We start from the raw sequence: 24,039 nt of genomic DNA on the forward strand, positions 1-24,039 counted from the left end.
ACATCTATTCCTCTTTTTAAAAGCATTCTACGCATCCTAAATTACATTTATTTCTTTGTAAACGTTAGAGCATTCTGGCCAATAAATACCGAGAGTCAGGTTGGGGTTTTGGAAGGCGAGTATCCATTGATTCTCTATGCTGTGTTTGTAGAATTGATTGTTTTAAGTCACTGAGATTCGAGTGGTGTGTATCTGTATACCTTCGTCAGGGCTATGCTACTATAATTTGATATTTACATATCGTTAAATGATCACCATGCATCTAGTTAGCATCTGTTACCACACATCGTTGCAATTAATTTTCTTGGATGAAATCTTTCATAAACAACATTTATGGCACATTTGAAACATGCAGTGCCACAGTAACTACAGGCCACAGGCTGAGTGTTGGCGCGTGTATTGGCTATTTGTTTGGTCACTGGAGGTTTCTGCCTTTTGATTCTCTTTACTGTTCCTCCGGCCCCACTGCCTGCCCAGGCTTTAGAATGCTTAGGATGGGATTGTGCTTTTCCTTGTTCTGTGCATTTTGCCACACGTGGCAGCTCTGAGTTTCTCTGTAACGTCCACTTCAACAGCCATCTTCTCTGTAAATTCAAGCGGTTTTGTGGCCTCTTTCCTGATACAGTTTTCTCATTTTATGTCCTGCTGATTCACCTGGTGGGAACTTCCCCCGGGATGCAAGCTAAGAGAGAAAGCATCCTACCCAATGCAGGAAAAGCCTCTCACCTTTAAAGACAATCGCACACATGTATTTTTGCAGCTGCCTTGTCATGGAGCAAGTTCTCCTTTTCCTTGTTTCCTGAGAAATCGTTTTAGAATCTAGAATATACATTGAATTATATAAAATAGTGCATTTGCATTGATTGGCATGGTTTTTGTCATTCATGCGCTTTTTAGATGTTAGAAGGTTAATATGGGGGATTATACTGATTGTGTTTTGAAAAACTAACCCAGTGAAATTTGCATAATATAAAACGAATCACTGTCAGGTGAGTCAATCAGTGGCATTTAGAGCATCCCCAAGGTTGTGTAAGATCTTCCCCAGCTCCACCTGAAGCACCTCGGCACTCGGAGGGGAACTGCATGCTGGCACACCATGCTTGTTGCTCTGAACAGCAGCTTGGGCCCTGATGTGTGTCCCCTGACTATGGGGGCATGTGTTCTGTAAACTTGATGTACATAAAATCATCCATGTTGTGGTGTCCTGATGCTTTCATCTGGGCTCTGTCCCTTAACCTCTGGAGGTTGCCGCTGTAGTTGGTGCTGCAGATGAATTCATTTCTTGTGATGGCCCCTGAGGATACTCCCCTTTTCATTTCTTGAAGGAAATTTAGCTTGTTTCTTCTTTTTAGCTCTTGGAGCACCTGTAAACGTTTGCATGGAAGATTCAAGTTGATTCCCTGCCTTCAGGACCTGTGAATTGATCCCTAGCTGTGAATAACTGAATCTTGGATCGATCCAGCAATGCTGTATTTGACCCTTGGCATGTTGGGGGAGTGGGGGTTGGAGAAGGGGGGCGCTATGCAGTGCTGACAGATTCCCACAGCAACTGAATCACCTTTCATCCCCACCAGCAAAGAATGAAGGATCCAACTTTTCCACAAGATCACCCAAACTTCTCATTTCCGTTTCCCTCTTTAGGTGTGTTCATCCTGGTGGGTGTGAGGTTCTGTGTGAAGTTGTACCTCTCTGGGGCGTGGCGTTCTAGTTACCAGATGAAATTAAGCATCTTGATTTCAGAGAAATATATATTCTATTGCATTGTCCATTGTTAATGATCCTCTTTCTGTGTTTGATATGCAAGTTCTCTGTGTTTCCAAATTTCCAGACCCTTACCAGTGTACAATTTGCATTTTGTCTTATTCTGTAGACTTCCCTTTTATTTGTTGCAGTGTATTTTGATAGAATATAGTTGATATTTATTTAGTTTTGATTTTGACAAAGTCTAAATTTCTAATTTTTCTTTTATTGCTCACAGTTTTGGTGTCATGTAAGATTTATTATTTGAGCTTCTACATTTAGGACATTTATCAATTTTTAATAAATTTTTGTATCTACCAAAGAAGAGATTCAAATTCTTTCTCTTGCAGGTGGATATACAGTTTTCACTGAATATTTTCCAAGAGGCTGTTTTCTCCCTTCTGCCAATCTTTTCAGAAATCAGTTGTCTGTAAAAATTTTGGATTATGTTTAGAATCTCAATTTTGTGTCGTTGGTTTGTATGTCTTTCCCTGCTTTACTTAATGTAGCTTTGCAATACATTTTGAAATCGGCTAGTAAACTCTCCCACTCTATTACTTCTTTTATATTATCTTGGCTATTTGAACCCCTTGAAAGCTCATATGGATTTTATTATTGTGTCTTCCTCTTTTGCAAAAAGAGCAGTGTAATTTGGAGAGTGATTGCACTAAGTTCATTGGTCACTGTAGGCAGTTATTGCTATCTTAATAGGATGATCTATATAAAGACCAACTATTTTTTCTGATAATATTTTACTCTCCAGCTGCTGAATTCATTAATTCTAGACTTTTGTAGATTCTTTGATGTTTTTTATACTCAACACCCAGTCATCTGCAAGAGGAGAGAGATTTTGTCTTTGTTTCCCCATGAGAGCTTGTGTGTTTTCTCTACTTTTTCCCCTGGTAGTTTCTGTTGTACATTGTTGAATAAAAGTGAAAACAGAAAAAATAGTGTATAGTGACTGATGTGTGCAAGTAAACTTTATTCTTGGGAGTTTGTTTTTCTTAAACACTAATGAGAATGTCAGTTAAGGTTTTATTGTTGAGACAGTTTGCCTCTATTCTTACTTTAGTGCTTTTACCATAAAGATGTATTGAATTTTGCTGAACATCTAACCCCCCCGTCTCTCTCTCCTCTCTCTCTCTCTCTCTCTCTCTCTCTCTCCTCTCTCTCTCTCTCTCTCTCCTCTCTCTCTCTCTCATTTCTTCTCTTCTTTCAGTTATTGGGCTATGCAATTTTTTCTGTTTTCCCTATAAATGTGATGTATTACATTGATGATTGTATTTTGTTGGATCATCTTTACATTCCTGGAATAAAACCTATTTAAAAAATAAAGTTATAGTTTTAATATTTTGTTGAATTCAGATTGACACAATTGTATTGAAGAATTTCCACCCAAATTTATTACTGACCCTTCTGTAAGTCTTTTTTTTAAATTGTATTCTCTTTACTCGTTTGCTTTATTTTTTTATTAGCCTAATGCTGGCCTCCATGAAAGAATTAAAGGTGTTGCTTCCTTCCTATTTTATCAAAGAATTTGAGAAGAGTTTAAGTGTAACTCTTTTATTTTAAACAGTGTCTGATTAACTGGGGTAAATTTGCTTTACAACACTGCATTATGTTTTAGGAGTACAGTTTTGACATTCAAAAATTTTTTAATCATTCAATTTCATTTATTTATTCTATATTTTATTTTTATAAAGTTGTTCACAATGATTTATCGCATTCAATATTCCAACACCAACCCCATCACCATTACACCTTCCCAGCACCATTTTTTCTGATTTTCCCAACTACCACCCCAGCCTGCCTCAATCACTGTCTCACTGTCATCCCATTGCTCATCGATTTGCTCAGCGGGCACCAGCAATGTCTCCATTGTGAGACTTGCCTTTACTGTTTTTGGTATATCAGATATGTTACGGGTAGCTTGCCAGGCTCTGCTATATGGGCGACATACTTTCAGTAGCTTGCCCGGCTCTCTGAGAGAGACAGAGGAATCGAACCCAGATCGGCCACATGCAAGGCAAACTCCCTACCCACTGTGCTATCGCTCAGGTCCCAGTAGCAGGCCCTAAATGATTCGTTTTGTATTGCTTGTTATGATTAATTCTCTAAAAAATGATCAAAAGAGATTTCCTTAGTATGAAGTACATGAAGATTGTTGCATCTCATCCTGGAGCTATTAAGCCCTGGTGCAAGAGATTACTAATATGTTGTGATAGGTTAAGCCTTGTGTGTTACTATTTTCTTAATAGAAATTGGTTCCCTTCTACTTTGCATCCCATCTAGTGCTACTCCTGGTATATCAGTCGTGTAGAATGTAAGATGTTGGGGCCACAAATTGTGCTGGGGTGATACAACTGGAGTTAAACTATTAATTTGATGGTGACTCTGGGGTCCAGAAATATCTCTGCAGCTTGCTAATCTCTTTTGAAATTTATTTATGAGTCTCTGGATCATGGCCTGGTGTATGATGCCAATGTTTGGCAGAATTTACCCAAAACTCTAGTTGATACTGAGGTCTTTTGTTGGGTTCATTGGTTTGGTTTTAATTTTTACAGAAAGCTTTTCAAAATTGTTTTTAGTCTCTTGGTTATTATTGCTTCGTTGAAATATCCCTATTTATTTTTGATTCGTTATTGGTTATTAGATGTTTCTAGGTATTTTCCCATTTCTTTCAGATATTGTTTTTTTGTTGGAGTCAAATTATCAGATTATTCTTTTTGGTTCCATAATCTCTTAATTTTTCCTTAGTCTATTTAAAATATATCACCGTGATTTTTTTTAAAGGACCGACTTCTAATTTTGTTGATTTTATTGTATTCTCTTTTTTAAAAATTTATTTAAACATCATGGCTTAAAAGTTGTTCATAATATAGTTCATGGGCTTTTGAGATTCCAAGCCCACACCCTGAGTGACCGTCCCTTCACCATTGGCCCCATTCTCCTGACCATCCCCCAAGCTCGCCCCCTTAGCAGGCCCACATACAGTTTGTAACAACAAAATGGCTAAAGGAATTATCCAAAATATTCCAGTAAAGGAAATTTGTAAAAATTGTTATCTCAATGGGTCTATTAATCTTTTTTCTCTTTTATCTCTTCTAGTTTATTGTTATTACTATTGTCATTATTATTATTTTATTTGTTGTCTTTGACTTATCTTAACCTTATGTTTTGACTTAACCATTGTTATTTCTAATTACTTTTTCTTTTTTAATGAAAGATTTTAAAACTATCAAATTTACAATAAGTTGGTTTCACTATCTCGTGAATTTTGGTATGTTGTGTTCTTATTTGCAGTTCATCTCTAGAGTTTTTTAAAATTTAAAATTAAAGTTGAATTTTTAAAATTTTGAATACTTTTGATACTTTACCAATGGTTTTACTGATTTTCCAAATTGTTTAATTTGCACATTTATGCTTTCTGATTTGTGTTCCTTATTTGTCTCTAGCTTGAATCCATGCTTCTCATTTATTCATATTTGTCTGTGGCCCAATACATGGTTTGTTCTGGACCAAGCTCTATTTTCATCTGAACAGAGTACAGACTCCGTTGTTCCGGATGGCATGTTCCACAGATGTCTGCTATGTCACGTTGATTTATAGTGTTGCTCAAGCCCTCATTTTCCATATTGACTTTCTGTCTAGATGTTCTATACATTATTGAAAGTGGAATATTGCAGTTCAATTGTTATTGTATAACTGGATCTTTCATCTTTAATTCTGTCAATATTTCTGTTTCATGCAATTTAGAACTCTATTGTTTGGTGCATATATTCTTATAATTGCTATATCTTCTTGATAAATTGATACTTTGAACAATATAAAATCTTCCTTGTCTCATATAACATTTTAGATAAAGTTTATCTCTTGCTGATATTAGTATAGTCAGGTCAGGTCTCTTGGTTAATCATTGCATGCTATACCTATTTCTTTATTTTAATTTCAATCCACATGTCTTTATTTACAAAGTGATCTCTTATTGATAAAAAGTAATTGGACCCAATTAGACAAAATTTGTTATTTTTATGGACGTTGTCAATCTCTACCTTTTTAATTAAAATTTAGTCCATTTATACTTAAAGTAATACTAGTAAAGAAGTTCTGAGTTTTAACATAGTCAATGTGTCCACTTTATGCCTCGTTTTTTTCATTTTCTCCAGAAATTTCCTCTCTACCATTTATTGCTGTATACCATTATTATTTCAATCTGAATTCCATCTGTCAAATTTCAGTTATTTCCTTAGTAATAACTAAAGAGATTACAATTAATATCCTAAGATTATAGCTATCTAGTTTGAATTGTTATTAGACCAGCTTCAGTGGCACAAAACTATCTCCTCTTTTAGAATTCAGAACCCTCTCTTGCTGTTAATATTGCAACAAATGATATCGTCATGCATTGTTAACATTTATATTAGTTGTTTTATGGATTTTTAAAAAAATCACTTTGGAAAGAAAGAAAGGAATGACAAGTCAAAAATAGAATAGCAGTGACTTGAATTCTTACTCATTTATCATTCCTGAGATGATTTTGTTGCATGCTTTTGTTTGGTTTTATTTTTCAGCTTTTGGACCATCCTCAGCCTTGCTCAGGGATTACTCCTGGCTCTGCACTAGGGGGTCACTGGTAGCTGGGCTCAAGGGACCATATGGGATGCCGGGGATCAAACCGGGGTCAGCCATGTGCAAGGCAAGCGCCCTCCCCGCTGTGCTATCTCTCCAGGCCCTCCTTGTAAGATTTGGGGAGGCAGTTTGTGTTTCCAGGATGGGTGTGATGCTGGGGGTCCGGGCTGGTGCCTTTCCTCTTCTGAAGAGAACACAGACAGCTGCTTTCTCTCTGCCCTCCCCATGGCTCCCTGAATCTTTGCTTGAGCAGCTGTCAGAACTGAAATCTTTCTCTTTGACCGACTAACTGATGACTGGGGGGATCCACAGGGACTGTTCCTGTGTCTGAGTGAGGGATCATTCAGGTGGCTACACTCAGGTGAGAGTACTCTATCTGGGCAGCTCACAAGACCAGACTCTCAACTCCTGCACTGCACTGCATCTCAGGCCTGAAGTCTTGCTTTTGAAAGTGTCTCAAAACGGACTCCACATTGGCTTACAATACTTCGGAATTCAGGAGTTTCAGCTTCATACTTTATATGGGAGTATGATTGTCCCCAAGCAAAGCCCCAGCACCTCCCCCCCACCCCAGAATTCCTTCTGCGCCTTCCTCCCCTTCCTCCCCGGGAACCATCGGTTTGCACTGAGTCTAGGAATTCCTTTTGTTGTTTCTTGCCAGTTCATTGACTTTAGTAATTCCCATTCCACACAGGAGCGAAGCCATCTGGTAGCTGTTTTTCACCCCCTGATTTATGTCACTGAGTATATAACCACTTCACTTATGTCCCTTTGTCCCCGGCATGACTTCCTCTTCATCTCCGTGGCAGAGTCGGACTCCTTGGAGCCACCAGTGCAGCCACGTCTCCGTGGGCAGGTGACACTGGATTCCAGAGGAAGGGGTCACACGTGTGGAGGATCCCGACCCTGGGGGAAAGCGTGTGTGAGATTACAGCACCCAGATGTTTGGGTTTTTTTCCTCCCAGCTCCGAGTTGGAGCGTCTGTGAGGCTCTGTTCTGTGCTCTAGTTGGCCACTCTCTGCCCATCCTGTGAGGTCTGGGCTGGGCTCAGGGCCCCACAATCTCAGGCCACTTGCCTTTGCTCTCGGCCTCGCTGCCTGTGTACCAGGCACAGACTGATGCTCAGAGAGGAAGTTGCATGAACTGGCATCTTTCTTGTCTTGATTAGTTCCTGCCCAGCCTTTCCCACCATCCATCTGGACCTCAGCGGGTGAGACTCCAAGTACCCAGCTGACTGGGGCTTCTGCCCCTCCCATGCACCCTCGGGGCGTCAGGGGCCTTGAGCAGCAGAGCAGCTTTCCCGGGAGACACACCCCAAGAGCAGAGGCACCACCAAGAGCACAGCTTGGAGAGGGAAGCAAGTTTGCCCAAGGACAGAGATGAGACGAGACACATTGGGAGACTTTGGGGAGGTGTTTTTGAACAGGGATGAATGGAGTCAATCTGTGCACAGAATTGGTCCTTCCACTTGGGTGTCAAAACCTGAATGGGGAGTCAATGAACCCAGCTCAGTCACAGAATATCTTCAATGTCATTGGGGATGAAAAGTCCCCCCGGAGACATTTTGCATGAATAACCATATGAAAGCTTCAGCCTTTTTCAAGATCCAGAAACATAGCACAAGATAAAGACCAGTGATTTGCAAATGCCTGGATTCAGATTCAGAACATTATTTATTTAGCAGGCTGGAGCTTTTCTAAAGAAATGTGTTTGGAAATAGCTTTTCCTCTGATGTCTCCTTTTTTTTTGCCATTTGTGTTATGATTATTTTCAGCCTGGGGGCACCTTAACTCCCCAAGTATCTTACTGTGATCCGGGTCCCCTGCAGTTGACTTAGCTGCACTGGCTGTTATCTGGGATGTATTAATGATTGTCATCAATCACCAAGAAAAGCTTCTATTTGGAAACAAATAGGAACAACCAGCAGTGTCACGTGCTTCTGCCATTTATTTTGGAAAGTCTGTTGCCTGTAGGTCTTGGGTTTCATTTAAAACTCAGCTTTCAGAACTTGCCCTGTGAGTCAAATAGCACCCTCCACACCCCCACGGTGAGGGGCGAGCTACTCTGGAGAATTAAGCCAGGAGCACAGAAGTTTCAACAACCGGCAAAAAGACCTTCCTCTCAAGTGTGCTTCTGCTGCAGCATTGAAAAATAACCATCAATCTTCATCAGCGGCTCCAATGCTTAATCCCCAGGTGCATTAGCGATTGTCACTTCCCTTCAGTAGGGCGGAGGCTGTGTGCCACCTCACCTTGCAGCCTCCAGGCGTCTCTCCCCGAAAAACAAACCGACCAACCAGCCTCATTTACTTCATTTCCAGGACTGTCACTTTCCTGTCATCACCAGCATCTCGGTTGGATGACTTTCTGGGGAAGCAACACACCAGTTGCTTTCCCGGGCTCTGAGGTGGCGTGGGCTGGCTCCCTGCAGCTGTTTCCTCCTCTCTCTCTCTGTCGGTGGGGGGCAGAACTGGCACCTCCTGTCCTGGGTGACAGCGATTTCCTCTTCCTCTTGCAGCAGAAGGAACCTGGTTAGAAAGGAGAGAGGAAGCTTCTGCTCCTTTCTCCTCCCCACTCTTTGACGGGCCTGGCTGTTTTGCCTGGTAAAGTTCCGCCAGTGCCTTGAATAGCTTGGATATTAACCCCTTATCGGATGGGTATTGGGTAAACAATTTTTTCTGCAATCTGTGGGCTGTCTCTGTACCAGGTCATCTCCTAGGTTCGCCTTAGGGATGCCCAGAAGTCCAAGGTGGCCAAACAGGCACCTTTCCCACAGTCACTGGTGCCCAGCCTGGAAGGAGGCTGGTACCCCATCTCTCTCTCCTTGCCCACCACCCTGAATCTGTGGGACTTGCAGACGCTCTCTGGGTTCTCGTGTTGCGACAGAATCATTGCCTGTCCCGCCTCTCCTCTCCTCCACTGGGAGCTTCGCAGAATCCAGCAGGCAGGGAAAGTTGGGTGCTGCCCGGCCCAAACTTGGCTCACGTGCATCTCATAGGAAGACGCACTTGCTCCATGGCCCCTTGCTCTGTCCTCAGAGGACTCCACGCAGAGGCCCCAGCTCCCACCCGCCCACCTGGCCTCTGCATAGACGAGGGTCTGAGTGGACACCTGGGTCTCTGGCCCCCAGGCTGGGCACTCCCTTGCTGCAGCCTTTTCATTCTGCCGCTCTTCTGGGAGAAGGAAGCTCCCCTCACCCCCACATCGAGCAGACGCTCTTTCCCCTCCGCCCTAGTGGACAGTGGGGAAGGGACACTGGACACCGCATCCCAAAGGGAGCTGGGGATGGCGTCCACGTAAAGCTTGGCACAGGGGCGTGCAGGGCCTCTGCTGTGGCTCATGGGCAGAGGTTGGTGACGAGCAGACTTGTCCTCCAAGTGTTGGTTGAAGCTTGAGTCTGAGCAGAGAAATGGCCAGCCTGTTTCTTTCTCCTCCCACCCGCTCCTGTGCGTTCCCAGCTCTGTTCCCGCCCACAGCAGTGACCCCGCTGCCTGGAACGGGGATCTCTGGGGCTAAGGGGAGAGGCCCAGCTCAGAGGCAGCTGCTCTCCGTGCCCGTGGATGCTGTCCGCGTTGCTCAGGACTGCCCTTCCTCTCTGGCGTAGCTCTGTGGTGGTCACTGTTGGCCTGGGTGCTGGCTGGAACTGGCACGGGGCATCAGCAGGAGGGCGTGATGGTTGGGTCTGTTGGAAGCAGACAGCGGTGTTCCTGTGGCCCCCGGGGCTCAGGCCGATTTCTATCTGGCTTTTTATCCTCTGCCCCACTGCCCCTCTGCCCTCTGCCAGCCCTATGGCACTTTCCCCAAACCCTCTGGAGCAATAGCACAGTGGGTAGGGCGTTTGCCTTTGCACGCAGCCAACCCAGGTTCGATTCCTCCGTCCCTCTCAGAGAGCCCGGCAAGTTACCGAGATTATCCGGCCCGCACGGTAGAGCCTGGCAAGCTCCCCGTGGCATATACAATGTGCCAAACACAGTAACAACAAGTCTCACCATGGAGACGTGACTGGTGCCTGCTCGAGAAAATCGATGAGCAATGGGATGACAGTGACAGTGACAGTGACAGTGACAGTGTTGGTGTGTGATTGGGGTTGGGACATTTGGCACTTTGGGATGGGCACTTCCCAGTGGACAGTGAAGTAGTTGGGTCACTCCAGCCTTGGGGCTGCCTTCTTGCAATGCAGCGGGCCCTTTTCTTAAGGCCTCCATGAGTTGCTTTGCCAGCCTCCAGCTGGACCTCTCCGCAGGGGGATCCTTCCCGTTGGGTGTCTCCTCATCCATTTGTCCCCTGGCAATGGTGAAAGCAAGTAAATTCAATTCCCCTTTGCTGCAGGACAGCTCCAGGCTTCTGTGGATTCTCTGTCTAAGCAACATTGCTATTTTGCTTCTCTGGTTTTATTTCTGATCTAAAACCTTGGAAACGAGACTAGGGCAAAGCAGAGGGAAAAAAATAAAACAAAAAACCAACAGATAAAACAAGAGTGATTTTGTTTAAAGGGGAGTAAAGCCTTTTTGCTCCTGGAGTTCTAATCAGAAATCCGTATAATACAAACATGCAGTGAAGTACAGACAATATATATATTTGCAAATCAAGGCCACAGATTTGAAAGAAACAGAGTTCTTTTTTTTTGGTTTGTTTTCTTTTTGGTCAAAGTCGTTTGTATCAAGCATCTCAAACCTCTCTGATCTTTTAAAACCGTGGCATGATTTCCTTAGAAGCATCACAGTCAAGATGACAGTGAGGGCAGGGCCAGGCTTTGTCTGGCCTGCAGGGAAGGGAGCCAGGAGGCCGGAAGGCCACAGAGCAGCGGGCACACAGCAGGTGAAGATCCTTATAGCAGCAAACCCGCCAACCGGCCTTGGGGTTCTTGGCTATTTCCCTGGCTCTAACAGCCTCCTGGCCTCGGTTGTGCATATTCAGATTCTGGATGATCTCTGACAAGCTCTGAGATGCTGGCCTGGCAGCTGAGGAGCATGGCCAACAGCGCCTCCCGGAGGTCTCTGCTGTGACTGCCCCCAGTGTGTGGAAACCCCAACCTTAGGTCGTTGAAAGAATGATTTTTTAAAAAATTTTTTAAACTTTATTTTATTTTTATAAAGTTGTTGACAACAGTTCGTTACAGATAACATTCAAACACCAATCCCATGACCGTGCACCTTCCCACCTCCATAAGAGGAAAGTGTGTGAAGATTGTTGGATTTCATCGTGGAGCAATTTAAGCGCTTGCGTAAGAGATTACAAGCATGTGTGTTAAACCCAAACAAATGTGTGCTACTGTAGGTACGATGTGGGCTAGATTATTATAGGTCGGCCGTACGCCCAGGATGAATATCCTGTGTTGCTCTCTTCCGGGAGCTTTATTTCAGAGTCTCTGGATTGGCTGTTGATGAGATTATATGGCGCCGCGGGCAGTTTGTGTGTGTGAGACTGCCAAGCTACTGGAAAACTGGGGAGCTGGGGGGAGGATGGCCAGTCACGTTCTGAACAAGCTTGGAGATCTCAGTCACAGGTCCTGCACACCTGGGTTTTTCTGCAGGTTCCCCCCGTAGGTGAGTCTCGTCTGAGCCTGTGAAGAGTGGCCTTGAGCATGGCTGTGCGGTTGTATTCTGTAGCTTTTCGGCTGCTGGCTTCTGCTGGGGCGGGAGGGGAGCTCAACCTGTCCCTCTGAGTCACCTCGGGGAAGACATCCTGGTGCGGGGCCAGGACGTTCTGTGTCGCTTTCTTCTGAGAGTCTTAGTGCAGCGAGTAGGGTGTTCGCCTTGCACGCAGCCAACCCAGGTTTGATCCCTCCACCCCTCTCGGAGAGCCAGGCAAGCTACCGAGAGTGTCTTGCCCGCACGGCAGAGCCTGGCAAGCTACCTGTGGCGTATTCAATATGCCAAAAAAAGTAACAACAAGTCTCACAATGAGACGTTACTGGTGCCCGCTCGAGTAAATCGATGAGCAACGGGATGACAGTGACAGTGATTCTTAAAAGAGCTTTGCATCAAAAGAATTATTGAAGGACTCACACTGTAAATAGAGGTCGCTTGTTCTTTCTTTCCATGGTCTCATCTGAAAAATATAGATAAATAAGTTGTTCCAGGAGAGAGAGAGAGAGAGAGAGAGAGAGAGAGAGAGAGAGAGAGAGAGAGAGAGAGAGAGAGAGAGAGAGAGAGACAGGGTGAAGCGCTTGCTTGGCATGCGGCTGACCCTGGTTCTGTCCCCAGAGCCACATCTGCTGCACTGAGCTTGGCTGGGAGTCAGCCCTGAGCACTGAGCAGTGTGGCCTCATCCCACCCCTCCAGAAAAAGTTGCGGCTTCTCAGGTATACACCAACCCCTCAGTCAGAGCCTCATTTGGAGCACAAGAAAGAGCTGGCAGCCTCGGGTTGGCTTCTACTGCCTCCCTTGCCACTGTGGCCTGTCCCCGGCCAGAGGCGGAGTTCTCTGGGAGAGAGGAGTCCAGAGTGTGGCCTGAGGCGGCGTTTGGGGAGGATTCGGAGTCCCTCAGAAGCCTGTTCCCCAGCCAGACTCTGGGGAAATAGCCCCCAGTACCATCTGGGCGAGGCCACTGGGTCTGAGCCGGGTCAGACTTCCACACAGACGGGGTTCCGGGAGCACCTCCCAAAAGCAGGTCAGTGAAGCCCTCCCAGACCGGCACGACGGGGCCACAATAAGGTGACGCTCACCCCCGCCAAGGCCCGCACTGCCCACGGCTTTCTCCTGGCTCTGTGCTCAGGGCGCCAATCAGGTGCTGGGATGGAATCCGTGTTGGCCACATACAAGGCAGAGGCCCTCCCCGCCGCCCCGTGGCTTCCAGCCTCCCCAGGGGGGCTCCATTTAAAGGACGGGGCTTGCCGCCATCTTGGGGGCTGCTGTGAAAAGGATCCCATCTCTTGGGCTTCTGGACAGCAGAAGTTTATTTCTTCCCGATTCGGGTTCAAGTTCACAAGATCTGCCAACCTGGACTCCGTCCTTGTCCTCTCGTTCAGGAGGGCCGTGGATTTGAGTGGGGTGAGGTGAGGGGCTCTGGGGATATGAGCCCCCACCCAGCACTGCCCAAAGGAATTCCTCTTCCCATGCCCTTGTGTTTGGGACGTTCCCTTTGTGTCTGTCTTCAATGCATACTGAAGGTGGGAATTTCACCCGGCCCCAGCCGCCTGCCTCTCCCCGCTGCCCTTTCTCCTCCTCTCTCCATGCCACAGCAACTTCGCTGAACTTTGTCGTGCTGACCTCCCCATGGGAGAAGGTCCACATTGATTTGCTTTGTTTGCTCCGAAGCTCAGTGCTTTCTCTCCGTGTGTGGCCTTTGTCTCCAAAAGACATGGAACTTCTTCCAATCTGTCCCTCCAGAATGACATGGAATGATGTTACTGCCATCAGCATGACAATTTCTCAGCGGGTGAAAATATTACAGCCGGGGGAATGAGCTCAGTCCCCTCCCCTGGGTGCCATCGCTAGGGGAGCAACATTGACGTCAGACCCCGCGGTTCCTGGGTGACTCACTGCCTTGTGTCCTACCCTGAGTTATGACCCTTTCTAGAAGGAAGAGGCGGAGGTGCCAGCATGCCCAGGACTGTGGGGGAAAAAAGCCTCTCCAGATGTGGCAGAGACCAGCTGAAGTGGCCAAAGGAACAGTGGGGCTGTTCAAACTCATTTCTTTTTTAAAAAGAAAAATTTTTATTAGTGAATCACCATGAGGGTACAATTACAGCTTTACACATTTTTGTGCTTATGTTTCCATCATACAATGTTCTGGAACCCATCCCTCCACCAGTGCCCATTCTCCACCTCCAATAAACCCAGTATCCCTCCCACCCCCCAACCCTATCTCCCCCCACCCCACCCCGCCTCTCTGGCAGGGCATTCCCTCCTGTTCTCTCTCTCCTTTGGGGTGTTGTGGTTTGCAATAGGGGTATTGAGTGGCCATCCTGTTCAGTTTCTAGTCTACTTTCATCACGCATCTCCCTTCCCAAACTCATTTCTTAAGATGACAGGGGCAACAGGGACTGACTCAAACTCGAATATTCTCAGTAGAACCTGAGCAAACGGCTCAAGTTTCTCCTGGTGCCCCCAGGTGAGATCTTTGCTTACTTCCTGGTGACTCAGATCCCAGGTCCAATGGCTCCTCTGCCACCACCCCCTTCCCCCCCACATCCTCCCGCCTCGAAGTCTATGGCCCAGCTTCTGCCCCGGGAGGGACCCTCTCAGAGAAGGGTCCAGACAAGCAGACGGTCTCTCTATGTCCTAGCACTGATGGGAGATGGTTTCCGTCTGCTCCAGGCCCATGTGAGCCGTGAGGGAACAAACCCCAGGGGGCTGTTCCTGTGCTTGCAGAGGGCCAGGTACTGAGTGAAGGCAGGTGGTGCAAGGGACGGAGGCTGGAGCAGCTGCAGGCTGACCTGAAGGATGACTGATGTCCTCAGAGACGGGAAGACACACAAGGTGGGAAGCAAGTGTGGAGAGCGCACGGCCAGCAGGGAGGGCTTCTGCGAACAGCCCCTTTGCTCTGGGGCTGGGCTGTGAGGCTCGCTCCTGACCGCTGCCAGGGTCCTGTCCGGGGCCGTGGCCCCTTGGCGAGGGTCGTGAGTGAAGACCCCGTGCAGGTGGGGGTAGAGTAGCACGAGACTCAGAGCTGGTTGCCAGCACTTCGGGCGCGCGAAGAAACAGAAAGCTTAATAAAATCTCCCTCCTGTGTGTGGTTCTGGACAATGCCTGGAGAGTTTAGGTTTGAGACACTGTAATCCGTGTCCTAAGAAGGGCATTTAAGTCATGATCCTTCTGCAATTAATCGTTTTCCGAATAATGCAGACCCAGAAATCCAATGGAACTGCGGAGGATAATGTCGAGGTTAATGAATATTTGATTTGTTTCCCGCTTCGGAAAGTGCTTATCTGAGCAGGGAAACTTCCTGCCGTTGGAAATTCTGATTCCACTGAAAGTCAGCCTCCGCCCTGTCTCTGGAGGAAGCAGAGACCTGAGAGGGGGCTCTTTCCATTCCGCCCGATCCCGCGCCCAGGACGCTCCTGGTCTCCGGGCAGAGCGACAGGTGCACAGTAAACCGTATTTCCACCAAAACATCAAAATCAGAGATGCTTCGGAGGTCAGGAATCTGGTTGAAAGGAAGTAATTAAAGTTCCATTTGCATAGTAATTGACATAAGATATGAAAAACTTAAATGTTGTTTTCACAAGATGATATAGGGAGCGATTGGAGGTTGCCTCCGAAGGTAATAAACATGTCTTAATTGCTCTTCAGTTACATTGCTGCTAAAATAAGCCGCGTGGGCATCGGATTACGGTACCCACCTGTTGTTAAGCAGCACAGTGAGAGTCGTGACGGACCCACATTCTCTGGGCAGGCTCTGCATTTGCACACAGACCTGTTTACTCTCGTAAGCAATGCCAAGGCTGTTAGCTGGGAGGCCACTATCTGCATCTCAGATCTCAAGGTGCTTCCGTAGGCAGTTCTGACAGCTTGTCAACCTGACTGCTCGCCAGGAGAAGAGTCCAACCCGCACAGTCCCTTCCTGCTGGGCTCTTTCTCCATCTCGTTTGTAGAGATGCATCCTTCCATAGCACGCAGCCGAGACCCAGGTCGGAATACCCGTCGAGCAGGGTGGCAGCTCTGGCGAAGGGTCCTGACTGAGTAAACGCATTGCTTTCTCATCAATCTTCATCTCAACCCATTCCCCAATAGTTGCAAGACCAGAGCTGGGCCTGTCCCCCTTGGAAGCTGCACAGGAATGAAGTGGGGTCCCGCGGGTGAAGGCAGGGCTGAGTGACCGTCCGCGGGCAGCAGGCTCACGTCTTCTCCCCTCTGAGAAGAGGCCGTGGAGATGGGGGGGGCACACAAGGTGGGTTACGGCTGCTCTCAAGGAAGCAGCCTGGACCACGAGAGACGGTCTCGGCGGAGAGGCCGGCAGGGGAAGGCCAGGTGAGGAGGCCGATGCTCTGTGGGACTAGGCTGACCTCAGCAAGGCACCCACGGGGGTTGAATTGTTTCAGCTCCAAGTTGACCAGGCTGACCTCAACCTGGCACTCATGGGGCAGGATTGTTTCAGCTCTGAGTGACCAGGGCATGTCTCCAGATTTTCAGCTGGACATTTGTCACCAAGACCAACTTTGGAAGTTAGAGGCGTCCTTGCATGCCTTTCTAGTGTCCTGGCCCCCAGACTGCTCCAGCCCTCTGCACAGTCAGCAGGGAACGGGGCTGGTCCCCAGAGCCATGACACCGGCTAGTGTTGTGGACAAAGGTGAACGGTCAGCTGCCAATGCTCATGTCTTTGCTAAGGACATTCAGCGCGACCTTCACAGCTTTTGTTACTCCAGTCTTCCCGTCCTCTGTCCCCACCTTTCCACTGAAGCGCCCTTTGAGCATCCTGCAGACCATTTCAGAAAAGAACTTGATGTATCATAAAGTCCACTTAATTGCTAGGCTACCTCGACACCTGTTTTTCACACCCACACTTTGCACCGTAGCTGATAACTGCAAGCAGTAACGACCTCAGGTGGCAGCTCACTGCTGTGGGCAATTCCTGAGGAACCAGCACGTGGTGCGTCTCTAGGGCTGTAGCAGGTGAGACTCTCCCATGCCCACAGCTCTGTGTATGTTTAACACAATGTCCTTTTGTGGGTATACACAATTTATATGTGTATTCCCCCATAAGCTTCCTTTCCCTCCTGTTGACCTAGATGCTAGGTTTTAAGCAATATTTCAGGATCAGTACTCAAAGATAAAAGATCACTAAGTATTTTGTTCAGTAATCATTGAGTTTTCAATCCTATGGGGGAAAAGAATAAACCAAGTTTTACTAAGAGATTAAAATTATCAATGAAGCACTGTGGATTGCATCAGCCCCTTGGGAAATATAATATGCAAATGAGCCGAGCACAGATTCCTGTGTGCAATTTGCTAATGCATGCTAATGTTCCCAGTGTTTAAAACTTGTCCATTAAAATTGCTTACCACCAAAATGATCTGCTTATTGGAAGCTATGCTGAAGGTCAGTGTTTCAATCAAGCAAGGATCTAAATCTCGGCTACAGAAATGTTTCTGGAACCCTTCTCTGTGGCAGGCTTGTGCTCTTCATCCTCTAAACCCAAGAGAAAACCATGAAAACTTTGTTGGGGACATTTGAGAGGCAGCCCCACCTCTGGCATGTGCTGCTGGTGATACTGTGGGTGAACCCAACTTCATCTCTACGTGAACATGCGTGTACTTGGAAAATGCTGCCTCCAGACACCCCTCAGACACTGTGTTTCATTCCCCCAAAGTCCTTTCTTCGTTGAGTCCATCTTTATTTCAGATATCCATCCACCCAATGCTTGAATTTAATTCTGATACCAATGAAGAAAATGAATGATAAGTAATTTGTACTAATTATAGCACAGACCAGGTCTTATCAGTTTGAAAGCTACTCTGAAGTGGTCTTGGCATGATTTCTGTGTGTTAAGGTACCAGCACCTTATATACATTTCCAGGACGCTGAGATAAATAGCTTTAAAGTAATGATTGCTCAGGACACATTCCAGTGAATGCTACAGTAGAGTTTGAATGAGTCCTGTTTCCTCTGAGGTGATACTGCTGGGTGGTATTGCTTAGACAGTAATCATCTTCACGTGGCCTGTATTTCTGTACCGTGAGAGGCAAAGAAGGTGTTGATGGCCAGTGGCCGTGGCTAAGCCACAGGCCCACTCAGCTTCCTCCGTTTCAGGGGCTGGTGCTTCTCCAGAGAGTTTGAGAGAAATCAGGTGTTTATCAACTCATGTTTTCACCTCCAGGGCCAGTCTGGGGGACCCTGCTGATTCCCACATAGGGATCCACCTGTCATGTTCCAGCTTGAGGAAATTCCTGATTCCCCATCAGGACCCACTGAGAGTTGGTGTTTTTCGAGTAGAGGCGGGACCCTTTCCATGCTGCTGTGTTGGGTTTTTCTCTGCTCCCCCCATAGTCATTTCTCTGCTGAATGTACGTGTTACAGTTCAACCCGCTTTCCGATCTCCCTTTCACTCTCTCCTCAAGCTGTCTTACTCTTCCGTGTTCTATGGAGTCCTCTGGGCACACAGTTCCGACTCCTGCCATGCCGCTGTCTTGCGATTTGTATATTGTGGGCTAGGGGGCGGAGTCTGTTATTCACTTTGCCCTCTTGGGAGAAATACTTGACCCAGAATCATCTCTTGTAAAAAGCGTTCCTTCCCCAAGCCTCCCACCGTCAGCGCTGCATCCATCTGCTTTCGCCGTTGTGCGGGTGGTCCGGGAATTTCCTACACTTTTTTCTGAGGGGGGCTCTGTACTGAGGGCCAGACCCACCACTGCAGGTCTCCATTACTGGAGCTTTCAGAGAAGATGTGATATTAAGTAGTATAAAATCTCTTCTTTTGTTCTTCTTCACAATTCTCTCCGATATTCTTGACCCAGATCAAGAACATCCGAATCTGTCTTTAAAAACCTCCTTACTTGGTTGCAGTAAGTGGCCGGGCTTGAGAGTCACTTACGGCAAACTTTTAGCAGGTTGCAAAGTTTTGCACAGGGACAGTGGGAAAGCTTGTTTACTGCTTCATTATGACCGGCCTGCAAAGTGCTCGGAGCTAATCATACCCAGATGCGTCCGTGGGAGTCCTCAGAGACCCTCGCTCCTGGAAACGTGTCACCACCAGAGCCAGGATACTAACCACTTTTCCCGCTGACACCTTTTCTGTCAGATTTATTTTTCTTTCCTCCAATTTATAATCAAATCTTCACTTTTCGATTAACTGCAAAGCAAGAATTTCTAGATAAACCAGAAAAGCTATTTTCTTTAAAGACCTTTCAAAACCTCACTGCTTTAATATCGGCTTGTTACGGGGTTATTGTTAGATTTAAATTTAGTGGAAAATGGGCTTCTTACTAGTTCTTTGGTTTTAAAGTCATAAATCCGTTTCACTGAATGTTTTCTTATGAAGATTTAGCCAACTCCCACAAGCTTTTGATAATATTACTCTGAAAGGTTTGAGCTCACCAAGCTCTCAATTGTGAGATATTTAATATTTTTAAGCATAAAATAGAGCTGGAAATAATTTCCTATTTGCAGTTCCACAATAAAAACTGGGATAATACTTGTTTGTTTTTCTTTGGGGGCCACACCCGGCGATGCGCAGGGGTCACTCCTGACTCTACACTCAGGAATTACTCTTGGCTGTGCTCGGGGAACCATGTGGGATGCCAGGGATCAAACCTGGGGCGGCCACTTGCAAGGCAAACACCCTCTCTGCCGTTCTATCGCTCTGGCCCCTAATACTTATAGTCAAGCACAACACCGCATGCTGTCGTCTGAGTTGGTCTTGTTCTTTCCAGAACTCCCTGACTTTTCAAGTGTGAGGACACATAAGGACGTTTAACCTGTCGGTGGGGCATGAGCGTGGAGCCTGTAAGGGTCCTGGGGCCGCCAGCGCAGCGAGCCCCGAGTGCTGAGTCGTTGGAATACATGTTCGCTCCCTGTTGTGGTGGTCACCTTCTCGTGAAAGCTCTGAAGTGTGTGGTGGCGTGGCAGTACGACCGTCTGCCCTGGCCCGTCCCTGCACCCCATCCCGCTGGCCCGCCTGCCCTCAGGTGGCCGTGACAGAGGTGCTGCGTGCAAGCAGGACAGAGATGTGGGACAGCTCCACCCACACGAGAGCCCTCAGGCTGGGCCCAGAGTGACCTGGTGGGAAGTGGACAAAGAGGCAGGCGGTGGGTGGGAGGGACCCAGAGGCCATGACCTCGTGGACTCCCCGGGTTATGCTATGGACAGTGGTGGGTGGTACTGTGGACAGTCGCCAGGGGTGTCCCTGGGTCCTACCTGGAAGAAGGCCAGCTTGGTGCTCAGAGCTCCCGCTCTCCCCTATGCTCACGTGTCCACCTTCCTGTGTACTCTGCACCCACCCTTTGGGATTGCTTTGTGGCCCTGATCGTCTAGGCCGACAATGAGTTGATTGGACATTGAATGGGTCATCGTTTATGTTGCTGGTTGTTCCCTTCATTTTAGGATGCCCTAATTTCTTTGGTTCCACACCTTTCATTCTCCACTGGCTACGGTTCCTGGGAGCTTGCCTGTTCCCTGGCACTAAGATTTTAGCCACTGTGAGGAAGATCGATCTTGTGAACAGTGAGGAAATGTTCTGGAACGGTTCACACTGCCCTGGCTGCTGGCAGTCTGGGTCTGCTAACATGTGAGCTCATGGTTTTGTGATGGTTGTCTTGTCTCTCAGTGCAGTTTCCTCCAAAGAAGGATCGGGGACAGTGTTTTCAGCATGATGCAATGCAGATGTGGGCACCAAACTTGCTCATATGACCATCTCCTACTCTTGAGCCTGTGTTTGAAACTGAAAGAAATTTATGTACTAATAAGAGTTCTGAGTTCCCAGGGCTGGAGTGATAGCACAGCAGGTAGGCCATTTGCCTTGCACACAGCCAACCCGGGTTTGAATCCCAGCATCCCATATGGTCCCCTGAGCACTATCAAGAGTAATTCCTGAGTGCAGAGCCAGGAGTAACCCCTGTGCATTGCCAGGTGTGACCCAAAAAGAAAAATATTACAGTGATACCCTCCATAAATAAAATATATTGAAAAAAAAAAGAGTTCCAAGTTCCCAATGTTGTTTGGTATATATTATATTCTTTCGGTTTCCTCTCTCCCTCTGCACCTTCCTCCCTTCCCTTTCTCTCTCCCCAACTCTTATGTCTGTTATTCTCACTGTCTCTCGGCAGTGGCGGGCATTATTGTCTTTGGTTGCTCAATATTTGGGTATAAAGAATCACCAAATAAGTCCTCCTAAAAATTTTGATTCTTTCTCCTCCGGACAGCATAGAATTTTGAATGGTTGGAATTGTTCTGAAAGACAGACTTGCAGTGGGCCACATTCCGAGCTCTGTGTGTCTTCCTTCTCAGGACAGAACTGCGGAGGCCTGGTGCAGGGTCCCAACGGCACCATCGAGAGTCCCGGCTTCCCCCACGGCTACCCCAACTACGCCAACTGCACGTGGATCATCCTCACGGGAGAGCGGAACCGGATACAGCTCTCCTTCCACACCTTCGCCCTGGAGGAAGACTTCGATATTTTATCAGTGTATGACGGACAGCTGCAGCAGGGCAACCTGAAAGTGAGGTAAGGCAAGCCGCTTCGCTTCATAGATGAAGCGGCTCTGTTGGAGTTTTCAGGCTCTGAAAACTATTTGGAAATCAGTATTTGAATTTAGTAGCAGAAGGGAAACTCTCTATGAATAGAAAGAAAAGCACTTGCAGATCTATGCACAGCTTTCCAATGCTTAAAAATATAACTTCATTGGATTCATTTTTATCTGCCAAACTGTTTGGGATCTGTACAGCTGTGTGGTCAAGGTAATCTGAGTAACGTGACAATGTACCATTTTTGCCCCCAACAACCGCAGTAGCACTGTAGCACTGTCGTCGAGTTGTTCATTGATTTGCTTGAGCGGGCACCAGTTACGTCTCCATTGTAAGACTTGTTGTTACTGTTTTTGGCATATCGAATATGCCACAGGTAGCTTGCCTGGAGCGATAGCACAGCGGGTAGGGCCTTTGCCTTGCACGTGACCTACCCGGGTTCAATTCCTCCGTGCCTCTCAGAGAGCCTGGCTAGCTACCGAGTGTATCCCACCCGCACGGCAGAGCCTGGCAAACAACTGTAGTGGAGGAGAAAAAACAAAGATAATTGTGTGATTTGGGTTGAAGAACAACAGAGGGGCCACGAATGTGGGGAGGTATTGAGTTAGAAGAACTAGGAGGTGGAGTCCTGGGAGCACGCTGAAGGGCACTGTGCCCGCTCAGCTCTGAGATAGATGGTCAGCTTCCCGCTTACACAGACACACAAGTGCCTGTCTAGCAACCACACTATTCTCTATGTATACAATGACACTACTTCCTGTTTATACAACCACACTAGTTCCTGTTTATACAACCACACTAGAGCCTGTTCATATAATCACACTATTCTCTATACAACCATGCTAGTTCCTATGTATACAGTCAGATGAGCTCCTGTTTATACAGTCAGACGACATCCTATTTGCCACTTGTTTTCTCCGTTAGCAATCATCTTTACCACAAAGGATGAAAAACATTACCTGGGTGACTAAAGTTAACGGTTTTCAGTTTCCAACATTTAAAATAAAATGTAAGCTGTATAGCTATATTCACTTTTTGTGGTTTGTTTTTGGGCCACACCCAGCAATGCTCAGGGGTTACTCCTGGCTTTGCAGGAATTACTCCTGGTGTTGCTCGGGGGATCACAAACGCCAGGGCTAGAACCAGGGTGGACGTGTGCACAGCAAGTGCCTGACCTCCTGTATGTCTCTCTAGCCCCCAATTTACTCTTTAAATGTCGCAAAGAAAGATTTATATCTCTGTAAAAGTAATGAATTTCTTGGCTAAATTAATGAACATATTTAAGTGTAGTGTGTGTATGTGTGTGTCACTGTATCACTGTATCACTGTCATCCCGTTGTTCATCGATTTACTCAAGCGGGCACCAGTAACATCTCCATTCATCCCAGCCCTGAGATTTTAGCAGCCTCTCCTTGCTCGTCTTTCCCAACAATCGGAGGCTTCTTTCAGAGTCAGGGGAATGAGACCTGTTTTGTTACTGTTTTTGGCATATCAAATATGCCACAGGGAGCTTGCCAGTCTCTGCATGCGGGCGGGATATTCTCAGTAGCTTGCCAGGCTCTCTGAGAGGCATATATCTTTATTTCCCTCTATGATGTGTTGCACACCCATGAAGTGACTGAATGGTACAGGAACATGTCTACTCATGTGTGAAGCTTGGCCCAAGCATGTGGAAAGCAGCCTGGATCATGGCGGTGATTGGGTAGTGGAGGTCGGTGTGTATGTGTGTGTGTGTGTGTGTGTGTGTGTGTGTGTGTGTATAAAATATATATATATATATATGTATATACATAAATGCAGAAATGTCTCCATCCTTTGGTTTTAAATTTGGTAATAGTTAGAAAAAAATTGTGGTATATATAGAGGACTATAGAAATGTGATAGTAGGCCAAAGTCATTTTACTACTTGTATAAGTAAAATTGTATCAATGCTAATGACCATATTATTCAACAGAAAGTACAAAGTTTATTCTTCAATTTGTGAATGGAAAAAATTTTTAACTATAAGTAAAATTATTTGTGTATTTAGTTAATATTTAAATATTGATTACTATGTAGTCGACATATTGACTATGTTATATAGCATAGTTCAAATCTCGCTTTGCATTTTATTTATGAGTTTTACAAATATCAAAAGCCTTCTAGTATTGTAGGGTCACCTGTAGTATGTGACTTGGGATTTTTAAAACACATTTTTTATATTGCATACAAAGATCTCTCTGAATGTGCAATGTGAGAGCTTTAGCCCCCATCTGTTTTTCTGTCCAATACATTTTCTTCATTAAGTTTCACTGTTGTCATCCTCATTTTTTACAATTCAGTTGCCCGAAAGAAGCACATCTAAATGGCTGATTTTAACACTCCTTGACATGCAAGTGGTGGTCTTTGGTACTTTTCGTGTCAGCAATCTGCATTCCTGGCAGTGTCCTATGAGGAAGGGTCTTCAGTGGACAGACAGTGGGTTGGAGGAGTCATGAGCTGTGTCCAGGGTCTCGCATCTAAGTTCACATCTAAGTTCACATTGATGCCTGGGGACAGATTGATAGTG

General features: G+C 46.4%; 1 protein-coding gene across 2 annotated transcripts in view; it reads left to right on the forward strand.

Annotated features, from left to right (window-relative positions):
• Window positions 1-24,039, forward strand: part of CSMD1 (CUB and Sushi multiple domains 1) — a 980,559-nt gene that overhangs the window by 231,262 nt on the left and 725,258 nt on the right. For both annotated transcript variants that reach the window (XM_055136180.1, XM_055136183.1), the window contains exon 2: window positions 21,255-21,471. In XM_055136180.1, coding sequence (XP_054992155.1) covers window positions 21,255-21,471 — 217 coding nt within the window. The remainder of the gene's footprint in view (window positions 1-21,254; window positions 21,472-24,039) is intronic.

The sequence above is a fragment of the Sorex araneus genome, chromosome 1 (assembly GCF_027595985.1).
Source record: "Sorex araneus isolate mSorAra2 chromosome 1, mSorAra2.pri, whole genome shotgun sequence".
Lineage (NCBI taxonomy): Eukaryota > Metazoa > Chordata > Mammalia > Eulipotyphla > Soricidae > Sorex > Sorex araneus.